Genomic DNA, 25,743 nt, shown 5'->3' on the forward strand with positions numbered 1-25,743 from the left:
AGACCACCAACAAGATGAGAAGCAGGAGCAGAAACCAGTAGGAGCAACAGCCATGACTCTCCCATATCCCCATCTCCTTCTCTTCCTTCAGCATGCTACTCCCCAGCTGGGATCTGGGCTCTGGCTTTTTACTCTGTTTTTTTAAGTATCCAGAGTCTTCAGAATTAAACTATCTGCAGCTGGCAGAATCACACTCCTGCCAGAGCACCACAGGAGGCAAATAGTCTGCTGTTGGGGGTAATGTGAAGCAACCCTATATCACACACCTGGGATTAAAAAAAAAACATACTTATATATCATAGCTGGGCTTTTCTTTGAAAAAAAAAGTACTCCCACTACAAATATCTTGCTCAAAAATTATTGGTAAGTCTAAACAGTAAAGTTGAAATGTCTTCATGGTCAATTCATCTCAAATAATGCTTCAACTTGACCTTGAATTTTTGTGGAGATGAACGTGACTCTTGTCTGGAATTACCCTTTAGACTGAGGTCATCTGATTTATTGGAGATTTACAATCTTCCTAGTGAAATCCTTGAAGCTTTGTTTCACCTGCTTATTCCTTAGAGTATAAATGAATGGGTTCAGTAAAGGCGCCACTGAGATATTGAGTACAGCTACACCCTTATTGAAGGCAACTCCTTCTGTGGCTGAAGGCTTTATGTACATGAAGATGCAGCTTCCATAAGACAGGGAGAGAACAACCATGTGCGAGGAACATGTGGAAAACGCCTTCTTCCTGTGCTGGGCAGATGGTATCTTCAGAATGGTCCCAATGATGCGTGTGTACGAGAGAATCACCAGCACCAGGGTGACAATCAAGGTTATGACTGCTAAGGCAAAATCAAAGAGTTCCAGCAGCCTTGTGTCTGAACAAGCTATTTCTATGAGGGGGCCATAGTCACAGTAATAATGATTGAGCACATTTGATGCACAGAAATCCAATTGACTGGTCAGGATGATTGGGAATAAGATGATTAGAAACCCACTCATCCAAGAGCAGAGAACAAGCAGGGTGCAGACCCTGTTGCTCATGATGGTAGTATATTGCAGGGGCTTACAGATGGCCACATAGCGGTCATAGGACATGGCAGTCAGAAGGTAAAACTCAGTGGCTCCAAAGAAGATGGCAAAGAAGTACTGAGTGAAGCACCCAGCAAAGCTGATGGTCTTAATTCCTGTGGAGATGCTGAAGAGCATGCGAGGAGTAAAAGTGGATGTGAAGGAGATTTCAAGGAAGGAGAAGTTCCTGAGGAAGAAGTACATGGGTGTCTGGAGATGGAAATCCAGCAGTGTGAGGAGAATGATGGTCAGGTTCCCCAGAATACTGAGTGTGTATGTGAGGAGAAGGAATAGAAAAACACAGATTTGGAGCTCTGGGTTGTCTGTGAGGCCCAGCAGAATGAATTCAGTCAAAGTCTGATTTTTAACGGCCAACTCTGGCTGCCTGTGAATACACAGAGGTGTTGAGTCAGTGATAGGCCAGGAGTCCAGAATATTTAAAATAGATTCGTTTCTTTTCTGTAGAATGTCTCCCCTCCTCCTCACAGGCTGCAGTAGTCCTCATACTGGCCTGAGAATTTTTCTAAGGTGCTTTTCCTTTGAAAGCAGTTTTTAAGTTATTATTTCAGCATGCTTCTCTTCTAAACAAACACCCAGATTATTTTCTAAGTTTCATTTGAACAAGCCTCTACTTAAAAAAAATTCAGTTATTTTTTTGACAATTTCATTTATGTTTATAATGCATTTTGGTTATTGTCTTTCCCCCACTCTCCCCTGTCATCCACCCCTCCTCCTGACCGTTCACTTTCCCAAGACTTAGTTTTGTCCTGTGACTGATCCACTTAGTTTCACCAGGGCCAATTGTTTGATGTAAGATTAAAACTATTCAATGGAGCCTCCTGAGTTTACCAGGAAGTACACAACTGAAGCATCCCTGTATGTTTGATCTTATATTATGTTAATTAATTCTGCAATGATGTCTTGCTTATATTACTCACTTGGCTTCAGTGGGAAAAGAAATGAGGTTAACGCACAATTGAAGAAAGTTTTAGTAGGCAAACAATTTAATTAAAATTATAATAACTGCAAAGTTCCTACCTTCTATCTGAGTTTTTGAATTTGTGGACCATCATTATCAGTATCTTTTCTGTTTATTGTCTTTGGGGGGTCTTTTTCTTGTCAGGTCCCATTTCTTCCATTCTAGATAGTATTAGCAGAAGAACAGATGATGTATCTCCTGTTAGATTGATGCTCCTGCATTTCTTCTGCATTTATGGGTAAGTATGTGATTTTCTTGTGGCTAGAAAATAAAATTTCAACTCAAAGGTACAGACATCATTTAAGAGTTTCTGATAAAAACCTTATATAGTTGGGGGCTGTTTACATTCTACCTTGAGAAATTGAGGAAGTAGCTTTTATTTAGATGAGGAGTATGTTTCTGAGTATTTATGGAACTCTTCTAAGAGCCTCATTTCCTTGAATTTTCCTAGAGTCTTTTTCATAGCCCTGAAGATCTAGGTTTTTTATAAAAGATACATACAGTAGATAACACAATACATAATTTTGACACAATCCTCCTCATTCACCATTTTTTTCAGATATTTCTGCTAATTAATGACTCTTGGGAAAAGGAAGTACACCCTCCCAGGAATGAGTTTTGTCCAAATCAGAGTGGTCAGCACTGAAACCATGTGCACATACAACAACAATAACAAAAGAGATATTTCTGCTAGAGACTTATAAAATAAGATGAGCCAGAAGCTGTCTCTGTGTGACCCAGTGAAGGAGAAGAGTTAGAATAATAAAGATAATGACCTCTGAAGGAGAAAAGAGTTTGTAAATTGTGCACAGTAGTGATAGGGTCCCTAAATGTGTAGAGCAAAAAGACGGTCAGTGCATGGGAGATTGCCCAGTGGATGAATGAAATTCCACACTGGAGGCTCCATGACAGTGTGCAGGGGTTGGGGGAGCAGATTCTTATCTAAAATCAAGTCAGATGAAAACACTCTGGAAGTCCTGACCTCAGGATTAGCTCTAAGTCCCCAACAGTTTTGATTGTAGCTGTACATTTTGGTAAGATGGCAATCACTCTGGGATTTAGGGTCATCAATGGAGAGGGATTCCATTTGGGCATTCTGCATGATTTAGAGGGCAGTGGAAAGATGGTGTTTTAGTGTTCTGTTGTTGTAAAGAGACCCCAAGACTAAGGCAACTCTTATAAAGGTTAATATTTAATTTGGGTTGGCTTATAATTTCAGAGGTTCAGTCCATTATCATCATGGTGGAAAGTATAGCTGGCCGACTTGGTGGTAGAAGAGCCAATTGTTCTGCCTCTTGATCTGAAGGGAGCCAGGAGGAAGTCGACTGGATCATACTAGCCAGACTTGAGCACATATATGAGACCTCAAATCCCGAGCTCCACAGTGACACACTTCCTCCAACAAGGCCACACATGCTAATAGTGCTACTTCCCATGGACCAAGCATATCCAAACCACCTCAGATGGCATTTTTAGAGGAAACCTATTACTCAAAACTGAGCTTCTGAAGGTGTTTGAGGACCAAGAATCACCAGAATTCAGAGAACCTGAAATGAATCAGCCACAGCCTCAGAGTGAGACACAGCCTAGAGTTAAGAGGGAAAGCAGGAGGGCTGGATGCTGACAAATTGAAGGAGGTTTGTCTCAGATAATGAAGTGAATGACTTCATCCTCAGGGAAAGAGCAGACCTTAGCTGAGATTAACCCTGGAGTTTGACAGCCCCACGTCTGAGCTTAGTGGGTCAATCAACTGAGTCACCTACTTGCACTTGAGTGTTGTAGAGTCTCCAGATCCCGAAGTTCCAGAGGAATATTGACACCTAGACAAAGGAAGGTTCTTCACCTGTGCAAATATCTGTCCAGCTACTTCTCACAATCTCAATACAGTTAAAGGCACCTGGGCTAGAACATAGATGAAAGGTCACACAAGGAGTCCAGAGTCTGTTTTTAAAAGTATCCATGACATTATACATGACTCAAGTAAACCCATTAGCAATGGAAGAAAATCAATTCAAAATGTAGACAAGAAAGTCACCAAAGTTGAAAAACATAGGTCAAGAACTTGGAGGAGAAATTCGGCAAAAACAAAGGAGAAATTGAGTAAGGAAATTGAGAAACTAAACAGAATTGAGAATGAACTAATCAGAAAATTTAGAAATGAAAGAATCAACCACATAAAAGTTGAATATCAGAAAACATTAATAAAAGATCAATCAGAAAAATAAATTTTAAGAATAGAGGAAAAGTTAAGATGATAATATATTAAGGTATATATATATAGTATATACATACTTTCTTTTTGGAGAGGTAAAGGTTTCTTTGGTTTATATGTCCTGAGGTACAGTCTGTTGAAGAAACCAAGAGTAGGAACTCAAACTGTGTGGGAAGAAAAAAGGCAGACATTGATGGAGAAACCATGGAGGAGTGCTGCTTCCTGACTTGTTACACATGGATTTCTCAGCCTGATTCCTTTTTGAACCAAAGACAACCAGTATAGGGGTGGCCCCACCCACACCTATTGGCCATCCCTCATTAATCACTGATTACGTAAAAGCTCTACAGACTTGCCTAGATCCCAATTTTAAGGCAGCATTTTCTCAACCCAGGTTCTCTCCTCTCAGATGACTCTAGCTTGTGTCAAGTTGAGTTACAACTAGGCAGCACACTAGATTTGTAAGTGACACTGGGTAACATGTGCCTCAGCACTGTCTCCTGTAAAACCAGTGTGATATGGGGAATGGAGACTTGGTGTTATTATGTACATTGCCTGGTTGATATGTGCAGAGTTCCTGAGAGAATGCCTTCTACAGCTTAAACATTGTGTACTTTTAGCTATTAATATTAAGACATATATAAAGAGAAAAACTGAATGAATGTAATTCAAAGTTCCAAGAAGTCTGAGACACTCAAGAATCCAAAGCTAAGGATTCACTGATGTGGAAGAGGAAGCTGATATCTAGGCATAGATAATTTATTCAATGAAATTACAGTAGAAATATTCCAAACCTAGAGAAAAAATAGACATTTAAACACAGAGAGCATTTAGGACTTTATATAGATAAGACTGGAACAGAACCTTCCTATAGCAAACCATAGTGAAGATGTCATGAATAAAATCAAAGAAACGTGACCAAAAGTTGTAAGGGACAAAAGCCCAACTCATACTTGACAGACAGAAGTAATAGAGTAACATCAGATCTCTTATTCTAAAAGTTGGGAAACACAGAATGATGTAGATTCAGAAAACATTCCTTCTAAAAATTGATTGGCAAATAAGGATATTTCGAAACAAACACAAAGTTAAGCAGTTCATGGAAACCAAGGGAGCACCGCAATGTTTCCTAAAGGGCTGTTACAGTGGAGCAAGCACGGTTTCATGTATGAGAACACAGCAGAGAATACACTGTGTGATAGAAACAGATGAACAGAGGAGACCTGGGGTAGAGGGAAAACATCAATTCTGTCCTACACAGCAGTAGAAATTGGCTTGAAAGACAGTGGGTATGAAGCTTATTTTGTTACAGAACTATCCCTTGTGTTTATGTTTCAGAGCACCAAGTGATCTGTTTGTGAAGGAAAGAAGTCAAATGATTTCAGGAGGGTCTTTAGATATTGCTTAGCCTTCTTCTCACTGACAGGGTGGTGCTTGTCAGTGGTGGGACTTTTTCCCATATTCACTCAGCCTCCTGGATGAGTACCATCTCTTTCCTTCTCATATAGACATAGTCTCAGCACAGAATCAGGAAAGGTACTCCACGTAACTGTTCATAATACTCTTCCAGAAAGGTTAGTGTTCCACCCAGAAGCTTTGACCCATTCCTGAGCATATCTGTAACTTCAAGGACCTTTCTTTCTTTCTTGTCCCCAAGATTGTACAATTAACCATACAAATAGTCTAATCTTGAAGTTCCAGGCTCTGGTATCTTCTGGTAAGTATTAATAATTTTATAAAGAGTTCCATGTTATCATTTTAAACACTATGTGCACATTCCATATAATTCTTCAAATGTATTTGTTTGGGCTTGTAAATAATAGAAGTTGAGAAGACACTGAGTCAGAATCTTGCTTCATAGCCTCAGTCATCCTGCCCCCACCTCATGCATCAGTTTCCCAAGAATCTAACTTTAGAAGTGTGCACCACCATGCCTGTCTAATGTTAGAAACAGTGTGAACTTCCATTAATACAACACTTTTCCTATTTATGAATTACCAAATGCAGTATAGATCAATAAAAATGACAAATGGAAGAGCATTTATCTGAAATCGTTTGAAAGATGTATTTGATACACTTCTATGGACTTAGTCACACGATCTGAAAGCAGAAATCACTAACAGTATCCATTTTGTTTTATAGCTGTTCATGTTTCAGTGTTGTAAACCAAGCATGTGTTTTAACAAAAGAGGTACAACTTCATGATTTAACATCACAAAAAGTAATGATAGCACAACTATAAACTCAGACTCTATGTACCTTTGGCTTGTAGAACAAATTCTGTGTGCATCATGAGTGTCCATGAGAAGCATCATGACTTAAGAGACAGGAATGCACAGAAAGTGGTGTAAAGCTTAACTCTCCTGCTGTCCATGGTTGTCTTCTAATGCAACAATTATTCACAACAATTCACAAATTTGAGAAAATTTAATAGGACAAGCCCACTCATCTTTTGTGTATTAATTTAGCATTCATTTGTCACCCCTTTCCATGTTGACATAAATGTATCAATTGACAGACACCTGGATCTGAAGCATCTCTGAACTCTGACTTATTTGAGTTATGAATTAATAAACTGCTAATGGAAACCCCAGAAAGGAATATGTTTTTAAAGCCTCACTTTCTCTGTTCTAATAGGTCTGAGTCTGATTATTCCCTTCACTCTGATTAGCAGATTTGAGTGTCTGCAGTGCTGCAGTCTCATTAATTTGCTTGTTTGTTTATAAATGGGGTCTTGCTGACTTGCTTTAGCTCAAGTGATCTTGTCTCAGTTTTCTGAATAACTCAGACTATGAGGGCATCCCACTAGAGCTCATCTCTAACACATATTTAAACAACTCAATCCAGAGGAGACTCCAGCCATGTCAGTTGGGGAAAGAAATGAAAAATCCCAGGAGATCCACATGGAGTGTGCTAATAAACACTACTATTTGGCAAGAACCTTTAACTTGAACTTTTAATAGAAGAGTAGGGAAGACGTTCAAAAAGGCATTGAGAACAAGAAGCCATCAGCAAATGAGTGAAGAGGTGTCATTTCCTTTAGTCCTGTAGCCACTGTGGAGATGTTTATGATTCTGTGAATAATGCTCTTGTATGTTCATACATGAAGCTTTAATTAGCCCAGTTTGGGTGCTGGGAACGATGAAGGTCCTGAGACTCTGGTAGTGGTTGTTTGAAGATGGAATTTTTCTGAGCTTTTGTTTTGCATCCTGATAAGGCTATGACACATCATAACACCATGCTTGGAAGATAAGGAATTTGAAACCCAATCTCTCGCCTTGGATTCTTATCTCCCATTGGTTACCTCAGATGTGGTTTTCTACTTTGATGACCTGGTGGAATTCTTGTCTTTTAAAAAAGATGGAAGTTTTCCAGACCAATATGGAATTCTGACATTGCCTTATATCTGGGCCATAACCAAACCTCTAAGGAGGAGGGTAAAGTGCCTCTAAGTTGGGACTTGACTACAGTAAGGGGCAAGATAATGGCAGGCTCATCCATGCTCATGGGAATAATCAAGATTTGCTTGAAAAAAATGAAAAAAAAAGTCTACTTAAATTCAATGGAAAACAGAAGAAGAAAACAAACAAAACCAAACCCATCAACTAAACTACACAACCACCACAACAACAACACACAAGAAAGTGGAGGGATTGATTGGGAAGAAGGGTTTTGGTGAGTGAGGAAAGGCATCCAGATAGACCAGTGAGAGGTGAAAGTGACCAAATTCATTATATACCTGTATGGGATTATACAAAATTTAAAAATTAGCAAACTACAAAAACCTTAAGGAAATGACGGTGACAATAATTATGAAAATAATAGCAGGAAATAAGAAATAAGGTGTTTTCTGCATAATTCATTGTGCTTTGGAAATAATGCTTTTGCTTTCTGTTGCTGTGGCAAACTCACACATCTGTCAGGAAGCATGAATGACAGGCAGGTTGTAGCATCTCATCTTGTGGTTCTTCTTGTTTCCTAATGGTATTTGTACCTTGAAAATAGTCTTGTGGTTGGAGATCAGGGTTCCGGTGTTGTTTTTTTTTTACTTCTTCCATAAGACCATCATTCAAGAGCTTAGCACACATAGGCACGAGAAAAAACTTCCTGGTCAGAACATGAGTAGTTTATGCTCTAAGATTAAGAATCCACAAATGGGCCCTCATGCAATTGCAAAGCTTCTGTAAGGCAAAGCACACTGTCAAAAGGACAAACTGGCAACCAACAGATTGGGAAAAGATCTTTACTAATCCTACATCTAATAGAAGGCTGGTATTAAATATATACAAAAAACTCAAGAAGTTAGAATCAAGAGAATCAAATAATCCTATTAAAATGGGGTACAGAGATAAACAAAAAATTCTCAACTGAGGAATATCTCATGGGAGTGAAACACCTAAAGAAATGCTCAACATTCCTAGTCATCAGGGAAATGCAGATCAAAACAGCCCTAAGATTCCACTTCACACAAGTCAGAATAGCTAAGATCAAAAATTCAGGTGACAGCAGATGCTGGCGAGAATGTGGAGAAAAGGGAACACTCCTCTACTGTTGGTGAGATTATAAACTGGTACAACTACTCTGGAAATCAGTCTGGCGGTTCCTCAGAAAACTGGATATAGTACTACCTGAGAACCCAGCTATACCACTCCTGGGTATATACCCAAAAGAATCTCCAATATCATACAAGGACACATGCTCCACCATATTCATACCAGCCTTATTTATAATAGCCAGAAGCTGGAAAGAACCCAGGTGCCCTTCAACAGAGGAATGGATACAGAAACGGTGGTACATTTAAACAATGGCGTACTACTCAACTATTAAAAACAGTGACTTGATGAAATTCCTAGGCAGGTGAATGGAACTTGAAGCGATCATCCTGAGTGAGGTAACCCAATCACAAAAGAACACTCATGATATGTACTCACTCATAAGGTGATACTAGCCCAAAAAGCTCTGAATTCCCAAAAAAAAAAAAAAAAAAAAAAAAAAAAAAACTATTGACAGAACTTAAGAAGAGAAGAAAGGTCAGAAGGTGGATGCCTCAGTCCTTCTCACTTCTCCCTTTAGTCTGTCAGGGACCTCAGTCATGGACTCCACAGCCACCCAATCTAGAAGCTGCCTCACAAACATACCCAGAGGTTTGTCTCCTGTATGGTAAGTTCACACTCAATAATCACCAGAGGCAGGGAAAAGGAAATGTGCTATGTGTACACAGGGATTTTAATCATAAATAACAAAATCATGACATTTGAAAGAAAATAGATGGGACTGGAAATCATTATCATGCAAATAATCCACATTCAAAAAGACAGGTATCAGAGTGTCTCTCACATGCAAATTTTTATTTGAAATTGTGAATGTGTGTGTGTGTATACAAGTTTGGGTGTGCTTGTGTGTCCGTGTATGTGTGTGTGTGCATGTGCATGCCTGTGCCTGTGTGTGCCTCTGGGTGTATGTGTGTTTTATTTTGAGAGGGAATTTGCAAAGTTTAGATATAAGGGGACAGGGAAATGTGCAAGACTGGGGTGCATAGTGTAAAATTCACAAAGAATCAATAAAAAGATTTTTTTAATTATGACATGCATTGACAATGGGTGGTTTCAGGAAACAGAATAAGAAATAGTCAAATAGACTAGAAAAGTAAATAGTCAAATAGAAAAGACTGACAAGACTGAAACTTGGTTTTAAGAAAAGAAACCTGGGCTGGAGAGATGGCTCAGTGGTTAAGAGCACTGACTGCTCTTCCAGAGGTCCTGAGTTCAATTCTCAGCAACTACGTGGTGGCTCACAACCATCTGTAATAAGATCTGATGCCCTTTGCTGTTGTGTCTGAAGACAGAGACAGTGTACTCATATAAATAAATAAATTTTAAGAAAAAGAAAAGATGACACAAAGGTGATAGTCTTTAATGAGACTATCAAGTAAAATATGTAAATAACCATAAGTGTGTGGGTTGATGTTAAGGTGATATATGATTGGACAGTGGAGAGGTGGGTGCTTAAAAGGCTAGGAAACCAAAAGAGGAAGAGAGAAAGAGAGTCCAGGGGAAATCAAGATGGAGCTGAAGAAGGAGGATCTAGATCCAGGTGATCTTGATTGGTGATGGGTAGATATGAATATTTTAAGGGTTTCTATAGCTTTTTTAATCTCATATAGAAAGGCAGTTTATATCTTTGTCCATTGGATATAAGCTTTTGTGTAGAGAGTTTGTAGATTTAGAATTTTTTCCCTTAAATTGTTTTGTGTGGGTATTTTATTAGAGCAACAATAAAGTAGACAGATTACTTCATCACATTTATTTATTTTTATGTATTTGCTTATTTATTTATCAGATTTTTGAGACAGGTTTCTTTGTGTATCCTTGGCTATTCTGGAGATAGCTTTGGAGACAAGGCTGGCTTTGAACTCACAGAGTTCTCACTCCCTCTGCCTTCCAAGTGCTGGGATTAATGGTGTGAGCCACCACCACTTGGCAATCTATCAGCTTTCAATACATTCCTCACTCAACTTGTCAGAACATGGGCTGAGAGGAGCCATATTCTTTCCCAGTCATATCCATGCCCCTAGTCCAGTTCTAAGAGTTTGTGATGATTGTGTTTTCTTTTTTTAATTTTAAGAATTTATTTTTATTTTTCAAATTTCTGTGCAGATGCATGTGTGCCTGCGTGAGTGCATGCTACCTATGTGTGTGTCCTTGAAGGGTAGAAAAGGGTTTGGGATCTCCTGGAACTTATCTAGGTGGTTGTTTAGGTGGTGGTTTAGGACTCTTGATGAAACGAGGAAGGAATTTAGGTCCCCTGTAAGAGTAGCAGATGCACTTGAGCAGATCCCACTTCCATTTAAGAGTGAAGTTTTCTCTGAGGCAGATTTCTTACTCTGTTTCTGATATCAAAAGCAAATTTAACAAAACTGTCCTTAGTACCAGAGACTCCTCCCTGATATCCCAGTAAAGCAAATTCTGTTTTCTAGAACTAGGATCTAGAAGTAGAACAGAGGAAACATGATGATGATGATGATGATGATGATGATGATGATGGTGGTGGCGGTAGAGGTGGTGGTGGAGGTGGTGGTGGTGGTGGTGATGATGATGCTGATGATGATGATGATGATGATAGACAGGATGATGATGGTGATCATAATGATGGTGGTGGTTATGAGGAGAAGAAGCAAACGAACAAGAGGCATACAGAATTTCTTACAGCCTTGTGGGCATGACTTGAGATCTCCTACTGGCCCTATCCTGGAAGAAATACATAGACAAAAGCCATGCCCACTTATTTGTTTTCTTAAGGCCACTTCTTGTTAATGTGTATTCCTTAGTCTTTCTCACAGTTTATCATCACAGTATTTATTGGGTCATTTCTTTTATCTGTCCATTCTCTCTTTTTCCCAAATACCAGGCCTGCCAATGGATGCTCTCTGCCAGTTCTCAGCAGGGTTCCCTGTTTATGACAGGCAAGTGACTGCTCTTTCCTCCTGCATCGATGTCCTGCCAAGGAGAGATCAAGTCTATAGCAACAATGCTACAGTAGGCCTTTAGTCATGTGTGAGAGGGCCACTTGTAGAGTATGCACTGCCAGGCTTCAGGTCTGTGAGAGAGTCTGTTGTCCAACTCCCCAACAATGGTTGGCAGCAGCTGTGAGTGGAGGTCCAAGGATCAAGCAGACGCTCAGTCCCACAAGGCAAGCAGGCAAAAAGAGCATGGTTGTGTTTTCTGTTGTCACTGTTGTTGTTGTTTCCAAATGAAACAATTTATGTGGTTATTTGGGAGAAGAAGCCTCAGTTGAGGAAACCCTCCATTAGATTGCCTGTAGACAGGTCCATGGGAGCATTTTCTGGATGTGTAATTTATGGCATGGATTAGTCAAATGGGAGAGGTGCCACCCTGAGCAGGTGACCCTAGGTTGCATAAGAACACACAAACAAGCCAGTAATGGTGCTCGTTCAAGGCTCTGCTTCAGTTGTTGCCTTCACATCCCCACCTTGAGTTTCTGCCTGGACGTCCCTTCATGATGACCTGTAAGCCAGAATGAGATAAACCCTGCCCCTCCCAAGTTCCTCTGGATCATGGTCTTTATCAAAACAACAGAAAACAAACTATAACAGAGTCCTTGTTCCCCTGTGAAACCTCCTGAGCTGGGTCTCCACTATTGTATTTCTGTTGGCATTCATGTTATTTAAACTCCCACCAGAATGGCTCATTAAACTCTACATGGATCATACAAAGTATTTTGTACCCCAGAGTTCCAAAATCATCTATAGTCTTCAACAAAGCAGTCCCACAAGCCTAAGAACTGCATGGTCAGGTTTATCCCAGTAGTAGCTTTATCGGTACTTATCTATACCAATTTCCAGTCATTGTTATGTTGCTGTGAACTAAGAAGGAAAAGGGTGTTTTGGCACTAGTTAAAAAGTTCCATCGACTGTGGTTGATTGAGATGTCCTGAACCTGCTGGTCACAGGTCTCATTACATCATAGTGAGGGAGCAGGAAACAGTGAGTGCTCATATTCAGCACCCTTCCTCCTTTTCATGCAGTCCAGAACCAGGGCCCAGTGATTAGTAGTGCCCACTTTGAGAGCGGCTCTTCCGAATAAATTAAAATAATTGAGATGACTCCTCACTAGTATCATAAATGTAAAAAAAAAAAAAGGCACAGTCATGGCCAAACAGTGGGCCAGGTACATTAAATGCACTGCAGAGGGGAAGGAGAAGGAAGGCCTGGCTTGACACACGTGAATACCATAGATATTACATATGAACTCTGTGACTGAAACACATGTACAATGTGAATCTAACACAGTGAATGACCTTATGGACAATCCAGATGACTCACAAGGACACTGCGAATGACTGTCCTGGGCACTGGAGATGACACACGTGGACAGTGTGGATGACACAATTGGACAATACATGGACACTGTGAACCACACTCATGGACACTATGCTATCACAACCCAGCTGTCATGTGAGGACAGGCTTGGAAAGTCACAACTGAGCATTACCATGTAAGAGAGTGTCAAAGTTTGATTTTAGTTCTAATTATGGGTTTGTGTGTACATAGTGGGATTGCCTGTGCACAACATGTGTGCAGTGCATGAGGCAGCAAGGAGAGTAGGGTGGATCGCTGAACTGACTGTGCCTGGGTTGCCATGTGATGCTGGGCATGAAATTCAGGTCGACTGCAGGAACAACACACTCTTAACTGCTGAGACATCTCTTAGCCCTCCACTTGGAATCCTTCCCAAACCTTATTGCCATAAGGAAGGAAACAACTCAAGCAGACAACACACTACCTTAATAGAGAGGGTCTTTCTGCATTATTCGACTGGACTCCAAGCTATAGCACTGGAGAACACCCTTTGTTACATAACTGACATATAGAAAGTACCTGTTACGTTTCTCTAGCCTTTACTCACTGGGCACCTTCTCCGGTCACCTCTGTCATGTGTCCTAGGGGCTGCCCTCTTTTCCAGCTGAGATCTAGAGAGTATTGTCTCATTTCTGACAATCAGAGACAGTTACTGTTTCCTCCAGCAGGTGGAGGGTGAGTCAAACCCTCATCTGGGTTAGGAGTTCTCCCAGAATCAGCTTGTTACTTCAACAGTAACAATTGTAACAAAAAAGTAACTAATTTTCTTTGGGAATTAGTTCTGTTTTACAAAGGGCTTACAGTGCTTGCCAGAACTAGGCAGTGCTGTAGGTACAGGACGGTGGAAGAAGCCTGCCAGCATCCAAAAGGTCTCCAGCCCTGGAAGAAAAGGCCTTTTTGGAAACAGAAAAATTGCTAGGCACCAGTTCTGAAAGTGGGAAAGGCAGAAGGCAGCCCCTGGGGCAATGGATGGAAGTCCCACCTAGAGAAACAGGATAGAGCACCTGGCATTTGAGCCCAGCTCCATTTATGCTTAGAAAAAGGGCTCTGTATACATTAGCCTCCATCAAACATGGTTTCTCCTTAGTGGGTGAGTGTGAGGAGGACCTGTCAGACCAAGGACCAAGAGCAAAGAGCTCACAGTTAGGCACAAATAAGAGAAAGCCAGTTCCTCCCTCTTCTCTGTCTTCTCCCAACCTCCTCCCTTCACACTCTGTGAGACTCAGCTCTGCAGGGAGTTGAACTACTGTGATGTGCTCTAGGGAGAGGAACCCAGAGGGCCCTGAGGATGCATCTGCAGGTAAAAACTCCATAGCCCTCTGGTCCTCAACACTGTGTTCCTGTTTGCTGTTCTTGCTTTCTGCCACCCACTTTCAGGGTGGACACAATTTTCCTCTGCCAGATTGTTGTCACTCTGCTCATTCACTTTCCTGAAGGAAGCTGCTTCTGTGCCCAATCTCTGCTCCTCTTTGCTGGGTAAGTAGAACAAAGCATGTCTGAGGAAACCTGAAAGAGCAGGAAGATTTTCCCGGGTCTGGCTTTTTTTCCTTTTCCTGAGGTGTGTCTTTGGGGGAGAGTCACAGCAGCAGAGGTTCTCAGAATCCTCTTCAGAATCTTCTTCAGGATCCACAGAATCTTCATCAAGATCTTCAGTATCTCCTTCAGTATCCTCTTCAGGATCCTCAGCATCAACTTCAGCATCCTCAGTATCCTCTTCAACATCCTCAGCATCACCTTCAGCATCCTTTTCATTATCCTCAGCATCCTATTCAGCATCCTATTCAACATCCTCAGCATCCTAATCAGCATCCTCTTCATCATCCTCAACATCCTATTCAGCATCCTATTCAACATCCTCAGCATACTATTCAGCAAGCAGGTCTGCTCTCATGGACAGTTTTCCATCCTTACTGTTACAGCCTTGGTCGCCAGCTGGTTACCCCTCCCTGGCTCCATTGTAAAAATTTTTCTTCCTAGTCTGCTCTGGGGAAAATGGGGGATGATAACGATACAGACATAACAGAGTTTATTTTATTGGGGTTCTCAGGTTTTAGCTCTCTCCAGGGCCATCTGTTCTGGGGTGTGCTGTGTATCTATATTGTCACCTTGCTGGGCAACTCTCTAATTGTTATCCTCACATTGGCTGACTCTGCACTCCACTCCCCCATGTACTTCTTCCTGCGTCATTTCTCTGTGGTGGAGATCCTCTACACCACGACCATTGTGCCTAGGATGTTGGCTGACCTCCGGTCTTCCTGCCCCACCATCCCCCTTGCCAGCTGCTTCACTCAGTTGTATTTCTTTGCCTTTTTTGGCATTGCAGAATGCTGCTTGCTCACTGCCATGGCCTATGACCGGTATGCTGCCATCTGCTGTCCACTGCATTATACGACAATGATGAGTCAGGGAACCTGCATTGGCATGGTGGGGGCCTCTTATCTTGCAGGCTTCATCACAGGCACGACTCACTCCGTCTTCATCTTCACATTGCCTTTCCGTGGGGCCAACACCATCTATCACTTCCTGTGTGATATCCTGCCTGTGCTGAGACTGGCTAGTGCAAGCACTTTCTGGGGTGAAGTGGGGAACCTCTTTGTCACAATAACTTTTATCTTTGTCCCATTCTTATTGATTGTGGCCTCTTATGCCTGTATTCTTGCCACCATCCTTGGTGTTGCAACATCCCAGAGTCGTCAGAAACTCTTTTCTACCTGCTCTTCCCACTTATTTGTGGTGATTCTCTTTTTTGGAACAGGGACTGTTGCCTATATGAGACCTCAAGCAGATTCTTTTGGTGACACAGACCAGATTCTTAGCTTGTTCTATACGGTTGTCACCCCCATGTGCAACCCATTTGTTTATTCTCTGAGGAACAAGGAGGTAACAGGGGCCATGAGGCGGCTCATGAAGAGATACCTTTGGGGTCCTTGACCATACCCTTCTTCCTTCCCAAGACCTTGGAGCTCAGAGCCTGACTCCTGGATATTCATAAGGAAAAAGAGAATCTGAGACCTGTAGTCATAAGGTGCATGCAGCCTGTGTATTGGTGTGTTTCACACATTGTGAATGTCCAAGACACAGATATACTATTCAGAGCTCTGCTTCTGGGACCTGGCCTTACAGTTTGACTCTGCTTCACTCCAAGTGAAGAGATAAGTGAACACATAGTGAAACAGAGGTCAAGGGAAGACAGCTCAGATGACCCTGAGTGATGATGTAATTCCTCATTAAGGCTGTGGCTTCTGTGTCTTCTTGTGTTCATGATCTTGAGAAATGTGTCTTCCTCATTTTCCCAGTAAGTCCTTATTGTAAGCCTTTCTCCCTGTCATCATTGATATGTGCTGGGGGCACAGGGATGAAGACAGGGATAGGGAATGGATGGCTTGTCTTCTAGTTCAGCCTCTAAGTCTTGCTTTGTAGGGCTGTAGGCTTAGCCTATCCAGTTATTTGTCTCATGACTGACCACTAACAGGTAGGACCCTCTTGGGACCCTCTTGAGATGTTGGTGTTCCCTACTTGACTTCCTCCAAGAGTGCCTTCTAAGATATGATTTTCATTCTCTCCTTTGGTCTCAGGTAGAGCACACATCTCTCTATCCCCTAGACTCTGCTCTGAGGTCTGAGATAGCCATAGATCCTTGAAACCAAATACTCACTATTTTTACTGGGTGTCCACATCAGTCCCTGGTTAGACATATATGGCACATCTTCCTTTACTTGGAAAGCTGACAATTGATTGTTCTTGAGCCTTTTTCAGGCTGTTTTCACACACAGGAAGTAGCAGAAGCAGGTGCTCAAGGAACTATAAATGAAGGCCTGGGTACAGACTTCAGTTTCTCAGTTTGTAAAAAGTAGAACTGTTAGTTGCAAGAAATTTATATACAGAGGAAATTACAACTATCGACAAAATGCCAATAATGTCTTTAAGAAGTTACTGCCACCTGCCTTTTTTCTGTGTTTGCAGACATGCATGTCCATACAAAATAAAAATAATGTTATATTGCATAAACTGTGCTTTAACAGTTTTTGCTTTATTGAACTACATTTGAACATTGTGCCTTGACTTCTTAAATGTACCTTCAAAGTCTCTTATATTCTACAATACGGGTAAACTATAACCTTGAGAAATGCCCAGTCATTGCAGCTAAGAGTTCTCCTGGACCTAGATATTAATGTTCATAGATTAATCTTTTTATTTACCTACACTGTCCCTAGAAGACTTTCCAGAAACAGGATTGTTGAATAAAATGATTGTATAAATACTTTGCCAAATTGCCCTTCACAAAAGTTTTTTTTTAACTTTCTTTTAAAAAACAAAGATAAAAGAAAAACAATTTTAAACATTTTTGCATAAATGTATACAAATACAATTGTGTCAGTGCTTGTTTTTTTTTCTTTATTTTTAAGGTTTGATACTCTGCATTAAAGTCTTACTAGTTACAATGGGCAAAAAGAACATGTAAAACAGGGTGTGACCCAGAATTAGTCAATGCTTTCCTGCAGTGTAAGGATTGAGCATGACGTTTTCATTTCTTGTTTTGTTTTATTTTGTTTTGTTTTTTTCTTGAACTTTACACAGTCTGTGAGTTGTTTCTGGGGCAGTCCGAGCCTCTGGAGTTAGATTGCCACTATCAGTGACTGCATATTATGTCTGTTCTTTTGTGACTGGGTTATCATCTCACTCAGGATGATATTCTCTAGATGCAACCATTTTCTTAAGAATTTGGTTAAGTCATTGTTTCTGATGGCTGAGTAGTACTCCATTGTGTAAATGAACCACAATTTTTGTATCCATTCATCTACTGAAGGACATGTGGGTTCTTTCCAGCTTCTGGCTATTATAAATAGAGCTGCTATGAACATTGTGGTGCATGTACCTTTGTTGTATATTGGAGTGTATCTGACGTATATGCCCAGAAGTGGAATAGCTGGATCTTCAGGTAGAACTATGTCCAATTTTCTGAGGAATCGCCAGACTGATTTCCAGAGTGGTAGTATCAGTTTACAACCCCACCAACAGTGGAGAAGTGTTCCTCTTTCTCCACAATCTCGCCAGCATCTGCTGTCATCTGAGTTTGGATCTTGGCCAATCTGGTGTGAGGTAGAATCTCAGGGTTGTTTTGATTTGCATTTCCCTGATGTCCAAAAATGTCGAGCTCTTCCTTAGATATTTCTCAGCAATTCCATATTCCTCAATTGAGAACATTTTGTTTAGCTCTGTACCCCATTTTTAATAGGGTTGTTTGATTCTCTGGTGTCTAGCTTTTTGAGTTCTTTGTATACCTTGGATATTAGGCTTCTATCTGATGTGGAGTTGGTAAAGATCTTTTCCCATTCTGTTGGCTGCCGTTTTGTTTTCTTGACAGTGTCCTTAGCCTTACAGAAACTTTGCAATCTCATTAAGTCGCATTTGTTAATCTTTGACCTTAGAGCATGAGCCATTGGTGTTTTGTTCAGAAAATTTTCTCCTGTGCCTATGTGGTCTAAGATTTTTCCTACTTTCTCATCTAATAGTTTCAGTGTACCTGGTTTAATATGGAGATCTTTGATCCACTTACACTTGAGCTTTGTACAAGGAGATAAGAAAGGGTCTATTTTCATTCTTCTGTATGTTGAGTGCCAGTTGGACTAACACCATTTGTTGAATAGGATGTCCTTTCTCCATTGAATGTTTACAACTCTTTTGTCAAAAATCAGGTGACCATATACATGAGGGCTCATTTCTGGATCTTCTATTCTATTCCATTGATCCACATGCCTATTTCTGTACCAGTACCATGCAGTTTTCAGCACAATTGCCTTGTAATATCGCTTTAGGTCAGGGATGGTGATCCCCGCAAATGTTTTCTTGTTGTTGAGGATGGATTTCACTATTCTAGGTCTTTTGTTATTCCAGATGACATTGCATATTGATCTTTCCAACTCAATGAAGAACAGGGTTGGAGTTTTGATGGGGATTGCATTGAATCTGTAGATTGCTTTTGGTAGGATGGCCATTTTTAAAATGTTGATTTTTCCAATCCATGAGCATGGGAGATCTTTCCATTTTCTGAGATCATCCTCGATTTCCTTCTTTAGAGGTTTGAAGTTCTTGTCATACAGTTCCTTCAGTTGCTTAGTTATAGTCACACCAAGGTATTTCATAGTTTTTGTGACGATTGTGAAGGGTACCTTTTCCCTAATTTCTTTCTCCACATGTTTGTCCTTTGAATATAGGAAAGCTACTGATTTATTTGAGTTAATTTTGTATCCAGCCACTTTGCTTAACTTGCTTATCAGCTGTAGGAGTTCTCTGGTGGAATTTGTGGGGTCACTTAAGTACACTATCATGTCATCTGCAAAGAGTGATGTTTTTACTTCTTCCTTTTGTATCCCCTTGATCTCCTTTTGCTGTCTAATTGCTCTAGCCAGGACTTCCAGTACTATGTTGAATAGGTAGGGGGAGAGTGGGCAGCCTTGTCGAGTCCCTGATTTTAGTGGGATTGCTTCAAGTTTCCCACCGTTAAGTTTGATGTTGGCTGTTGGTTTGCTGTATATTACTTTTATTATATTTAGGTATGGACCTTGGATTCCTGTTCTTTCTAGGACTTTTAACATGAAGGGGTGTTGAATTTTGTCAAATGCTTTCTCAGCATCTAGTGAGATGATCATGTAATTTTGTTCTTTGAGTTTGTTTATAAGGTGGATTACATTGATGGATTTACTTATATTAAACCATCCCTGCATCCCAGGGATAAAGCCTACTTGGTGATGGTGAATGATCATTTTCATATGTTCTTGGATTCGGTTTGCAAGGATTTTGTTGAGTATTTTTGTATCAATGTTCATAATTGAGATTGGTCTGAAGTTCTCTTTCCTTGTAGGGTCTTTGATTGGTTTATGAACAAGGGTTATTGTGGCCTCAAAAAATGAGTTAGGTAGTATTCCATCTGATTCTATCTTGTGGAATAGTTTGGAGAGTATTGGTGTTATGTCCGCAATAAATGTCTTATAAAATTCTGCACTGAACCCGTCTGGACCTGGGCTTTTCTTGGTTGGGAGGCTTTTGATGACTTCTTCTATTTCTTTAAGTGTTATGGGATTATTTAGATGGTTTACCTAGTCCTAGTTTAACTTTAGGATCTTGTATCTGTCTAGGAATTCATCCATTTCCTCCAGATTTTCCAACTTTGTGGAGTATAGGCTTTTTGTAGTAGGATCTGATGACTTCTTGAGTTTCCTCAGTTTCAGTTGTTTTCACTTTCAGTTTTTCAGTTCAGTCTCCACTTTCCTTTCTGATTTTGTTAATTTGTATACTCTCTCTTTGCCCTCATGTTAGTCTGACTAGGGGTTTTTCAATCTTGTTGATTTTCTCAAAGAACCAGCTCTTGGTTTTGTTGATTCTTTTGATGGTTCTTTTTGTTTCTATTTGATCTATTTCTGCCCTAATTTTGATTATTTCTTGCCCTCTACTCCTCTTGGGTGTATCTGCTTCCTTTTGTTCTAGAGATTTTAGCTGTGCTGTCAAGTTGCTGATGTATGCTCTTTCCAGTTTCTTTTTGGAAGCGCTCAGGGCTATGAGTTTTCCTCTCAGTACTGCTTTCATTGCATCCCATAGTTTTGGGTATGTTGTGTTTTCGTTTTCATTGAATTCTAGAAAATCCTTAATTTCTTTCTTTATTTCTTCTTTGACCCTGCTATCGTTTAACAGAGAGTTTTTTAGTTTCCATGTGTATGTGGGTTTTTTGTTGTCTTTCTTGTTGTTAAAGACCAGCCTTAGACCATGGTGATCTGAGAGGATGCATGGGAGTATTTCAATCTTCTTATATCGATTGAGGCTCGCTCTGTGTCCAATTATGTGGTCAATTTTCGAGAAGGTGCCATGGGGTGCTGAAAAGAAGGTGTATTCTTTTACTTTAGGATGATATGTTCTGTAGATATCTATTACTTCCAGTTGGTTCATAGTCTGCTAGTTTTACAGTGTCCTTGTTCAGTTTCTGTTTCCAAGATCTGTCCATTGGTGAGAGTGGGGTATTAAAGTCTCCCACTATTATTGTGTGGGGTAAAATGTATTTTTTTGAGCTTTAGTCGGATTTCTTTAATGAATGTAGGTGCTTTTGTATTTGGAGCATATATGTTAAGGATTGAGAGTTCCTCCTCACAGATTTCCCCTGTAATGAGTAAAACGTGTCCTTCCTTATCTTTTTTGATAACTTTTGGTTGGAAATTTACTTTATTCAATATTAGAATAGCCACTCTGGCTTGCTTCTTGCGGCTGTTTGCTTGGAAGTTTTTTTCCCATCCTTTTACTCTGAGATAGTGTCTGTCTTTGTCTCTTAGATGAGTTTCCTGTATGCAGCAAAATGCTGGATTTTGTTTATGTATCCAGTCTGATAGCCTATGTCTCTTTATTGGCGAGTTGAGTCCATTTATGTTAATAGATATCAAGGAATAGTGGTTTCTGTTTTCTGCTATTATTGCTTGTGTAGGTTGAGTTGTGTCTTTGTCTCTTTCTTCTTTTAGTTTTCTTGCTTAGGAGTTTTCTTGTTTTTACTAGTTCCCCTCATTGTATTGGGTTTTCCATCTATAATTCATTGTAGTGCTGGTTTGTGGTCAGATATTGTGTAAATTTAGATTTGTCTTGAAATATCTTCATCTCTCCATCTATGTGATTGATAGTTTTGCTGGGTATAGCAGCTTGGGCTTGCACTTGTCCTCTCTTAGGGTCTGCATGATGTCTGTCCAGGCTCTTCTAGCTTTCATAGTCTGTGCTGAGAAATCTGGTGTGTTTCTGATTGGTCTGCCTTTATATGTTACATGACCTTTTTCCCTTACTGCTTTTAGTATTCTTTCTTTGCTTTGGGCACATGGTGTTTTGACTATTATGTGTCGGGAGGAATTTCTTTTCTGGTCCAACTTATTTGGAGTTCTGAAGGCTTCTTTTATGCTCGTGGTCATCACATTCTTAAGGGTAAGGAAGTTTCTTCTAAAATTTTGTTGAAGATATTTACTGTGCCTCTTAGTTGATATTCTTCTCCCTCTTCTATTTCTATTATCCTTAGGCTTTGTCTTCTCATTGTGTCCTGGATATCCTGGACATTTTGGGTTAGGAGCTTTTTGGTTTTAGCATCTTCTTTGGCTGTTTTGTCTATGTTTGCTATGTTGTCTTCAGCCCCTGAGATTCTCTCTTCCATCTCTTGTAGTCTATTGGAAATTCTTGCTTCTGTGACTCCTGATTTCTTTTTTAGGTGTTCTACCTCTAGGGTTATCTCTTTTAGTGTTTTCTTTATTGTGTCAATTTCTGTTTTAAATTCCTTCTTCCATTCCTTCATCTCTTTGGTTCTGTTTTCCACTAGTTCTTTGAGTTCTTTGAGTGTTTTACTTGTATCCTATTTAAAAGCTTCTGATTCTTTTTGCTATTACTCCCGTTCTTGTTTAAGTATCTCTATCATCCTCTTGAGGTATGATTTTAGGTCTGTGTCTTCTTTTTCTGGAGTGTTTGGCATTCCAATGTTTGTTGTGATGGGAGAGCTGGGTACTGGTGTTGCCAGGTTGTCTTGGTTTCCTTGGGATATGCTCTTTCACTTTCCTCTTACCATCTTGTTGTCAGTGATATGTTCTTGCCTTTCCCTTGTACCTGGTCTGTGTCCCTGGATCTCCACTGGTCCAGGCCTTAATCTTTGAGAACTGCTGGTCCAGGTGGCAGATGGGTCAAGCCCTGTTCTGTGCCCCAAAGCCACCGGGTGGAAACAGGGGTTTCAATGCTGGGTTCCTGGTCCCTGGATCAGGCAGGGCAGGGGCGCGCTTTCTGTGCGCACTCGGCCGAGATCTCTCTGCTCCCTGGCTGCTCAGATCCCCTTCTCACCAGTCTTTAAACCTTTGGGAACTGCTCCACAAAAGTTTTTAATTATGTTTTGAAGCCCAGTTGAGAGTGTCTCCCTACAAATTACAAGGCAGGTACTTCATGTAAAACTCAGTAAAGAGCTAAGATAAAATGGCGTTCCCAGTTGCTGAGAAGTCATTCCAGCCCTTTGATAATTTTTTAAGGTGGGAAGAAGAAGATAAATGTGAGTGTCTTTTCCTCCATTGACCAAGAATAGGATGAGATGTGTGGATTAGCAATGCACCAAGACACATGATAATTTGACCCAAACATCTACTTTCTGATAGAGTCAATGTATGAGCAGTCAGAACACTGAGCAATCTTACAGGAAGGCTTCAGATGTTGGAGGTGGTGCAGCCACTGAGACTCCCTAAGGGTTCACCTTTCTGTGGAGAACATTGGCTTATGTTCCTTTGTTCATAGATATAATTGCCTTTTATCTGCTGTTCTGTCCCATTCAAGTATCTAAGGTGACACACAGCGACTGGTGCATACACATTTCAGACTTGCTGGAATCCATTTTTCTGCAATGCTTGACACTAAGAAGGTAAATCCAAGTATTGATTGGATATGATATACTTTGCCTCATTAGTGAAGAATTTCCCAACATTATCAGTTTTTGTTGTTTCTATTTTGAGACAGTGTCTCACCAATTACCCTCAGCAGGCCTGGAACTTTCTATAGATGAAGATCAGGCTAGCCATGAACTCAAAGAGAATTCGCATGCCTGTTACTCTCAAGTCCTGGGTTTAAAGGTATAAAAATTATGTTTACAGACACAAGTTGTGTTTCTAAACATTACATAAATCAATATTTAAACATGTCCTTGTGGCATACATTTTAATTTCCTTATAATTATGTAGTTAAAATATTAAGTTTTCTATGCAGATAATTTTCCAAACACATTCCCAAATTATCTTTGGTTTTCCCCTATTTGCAGCCCAAATGTTCGTGCTGATGTGGGAAGGGCTGGAGGTCCTGTCTCGAGGTGCACCTAATACTCATTAACTGCCAGTCATTTTCAAGTCTTCATAATTACTCACATTATGTATTTCTGTTGGTTTGTTTCTTCTTTCCTACATCCCTCCACTCCACCCTGCACTGAATCCCAAGAGCACAGGGACCTTACCATTCCTTTCTCATATCAGAAGCATGAGCAACCCAAGATCTCCTGGCCCTGTCAGAAGAGAGGTACAATTGGAAGTAGCCTAGACTTTCCTCTGGATCTTTGGGGCCCTGTACTTGAGGCCTCACAAGGTCACTGGACAACCGCTGTTACCTTTTCCCTGACAAGGTTTTTTTTCCTCTGTCCCCATCACAATTTTATGTCCTGCTTTTTTTTAACTTTATTTTAAAAAACAAAGATAAATATACAAATTTTCAGCATTTTTGCATAAAAGTATATGAATACATATTAAGGTGTAATTAAGTATTTGTGGGTACATACACATACACATATGTATATATATGTAACAATAATATAGGAAAAGAGGCTATTAATTTGAGGGGATAGAAGAGAGACTAGGAGGGGCTGTTGGGAAGAAAGGGGGATGTGATACGATTCTATTTTAATTAAAATATATTCTTTTTTTGTTGAACTTCATACAGTCTGTGAGTTGTTTCTGGGGTGCTCAGAGCTTTCTGGGGTTAGTATCCCATTATCAGTGACTGCATATTATGTCTGTTCTTTTGTGACTGGGTTATCTCACTCAGGATGATATTCTCTAGATGCATCCATTTTCTTAAGAATTTCATTAAGTCATTGTTTCTGATAGCTGAGTAGTACTTTATTGTGTAAATGTACCACAATTTTTGTATCCACTCATCTACTGAAGGACATCTGGGTTCTTTCCTGCTTCTGGCTATTATAAATAGAGCTGCAATGAACATTGTGGTGCATGTATCTTTGTTGTATGTTGAAGCGTCTCTGGGGTAAATGCCCAGAAGTGGAATAACTGGGTTTTCAGGTAGTACTATGTCCATGGTTTTGCATGTGGCTATGTAGCCTAGGATGGTCTTGAACTTGTGTCAGTCCTGCTGCTCTAGTCTCCCAAGTGCTAGAATCACAGGAATGGACACTGCATCAGGAGGTGTTTCTCTCTAACGTCAGTTTTCTCCATTGGTTCCTAGTATGCGCTCCACTTGTCCCTCTCACTCCAAATTAATGATCTCATCATGGTGTTAAATACAGTGATCAATTTTCAGTCTTCATTCTTCTCAACATATCAGCAGTATTGACATAGTCTGATTCCTTGTCCATCCTGGAACTTTTCTTTAGCATCTCTGACTTCTAAACACACAACTTTACTCAGCCTCTCTGTATTTTTAACTATTTCCCTTTAGATACTCTAGACCCAGTTCCACCTTACCATAACTAGTGACTCCTGTTCTTCTCCCAAGCTTCCCCCATCCAGTACTTGACCAGTTTTCATTTGTTTTTTCAAACAGAAGTCTGTTTGTCCATTTAAATTTATTTCTTTTCTCTTCATGTCTTCTGCTTCATGAATTTACTGCCCAGAGGCTGTACAGATACCTCAGTAGTGAAGAGCACTTACAGTGCTTCTAGAGGACCCATGTTCAGTTTCCAGCACCCTCTTCAGCTTGCAGACCTCTGTGTCTCCAGTCTAGGGAATCTGACACTATTTTCTGACTTCTGTGTGTACCCACATGTATATGCATAATCAGACACTCAGACACATAAAATAAAAGCAAAATGAATCTTGAAAGAATTTAATTTCCATCATCTTCCAGTAA

General features: G+C 40.3%; 2 protein-coding genes across 2 annotated transcripts; one reads left to right on the forward strand and one right to left on the reverse strand.

Moving 5' to 3' along the window:
- Positions 1-498: 498 nt before the first annotated feature.
- Positions 499-2,129, reverse strand: LOC308435289 (olfactory receptor 6C4-like; the record flags this gene model as incomplete). The annotated part of the gene is made up of 2 exons (XM_080935960.1): positions 499-1,444; positions 2,098-2,129. 2 exons carry the CDS (start codon positions 2,127-2,129, stop codon positions 499-501), a joined length of 978 nt encoding a protein of 325 aa, XP_080792086.1.
- A 12,991-nt stretch (positions 2,130-15,120) lies between these two features.
- On the forward strand, positions 15,121-16,059 carry LOC308434741 (olfactory receptor 10P22-like; the record flags this gene model as incomplete). Its single annotated transcript, XM_080935136.1, has 1 exon — positions 15,121-16,059. One exon carries the CDS (start codon positions 15,121-15,123, stop codon positions 16,057-16,059), a length of 939 nt encoding a protein of 312 aa, XP_080791262.1.
- Between the last annotated feature and the right edge of the window lie 9,684 nt (positions 16,060-25,743).

Source organism: Micromys minutus, assembly GCF_963924665.1.
Source record: "Micromys minutus genome assembly, chromosome: 22".
NCBI lineage: Eukaryota > Metazoa > Chordata > Mammalia > Rodentia > Muridae > Micromys > Micromys minutus.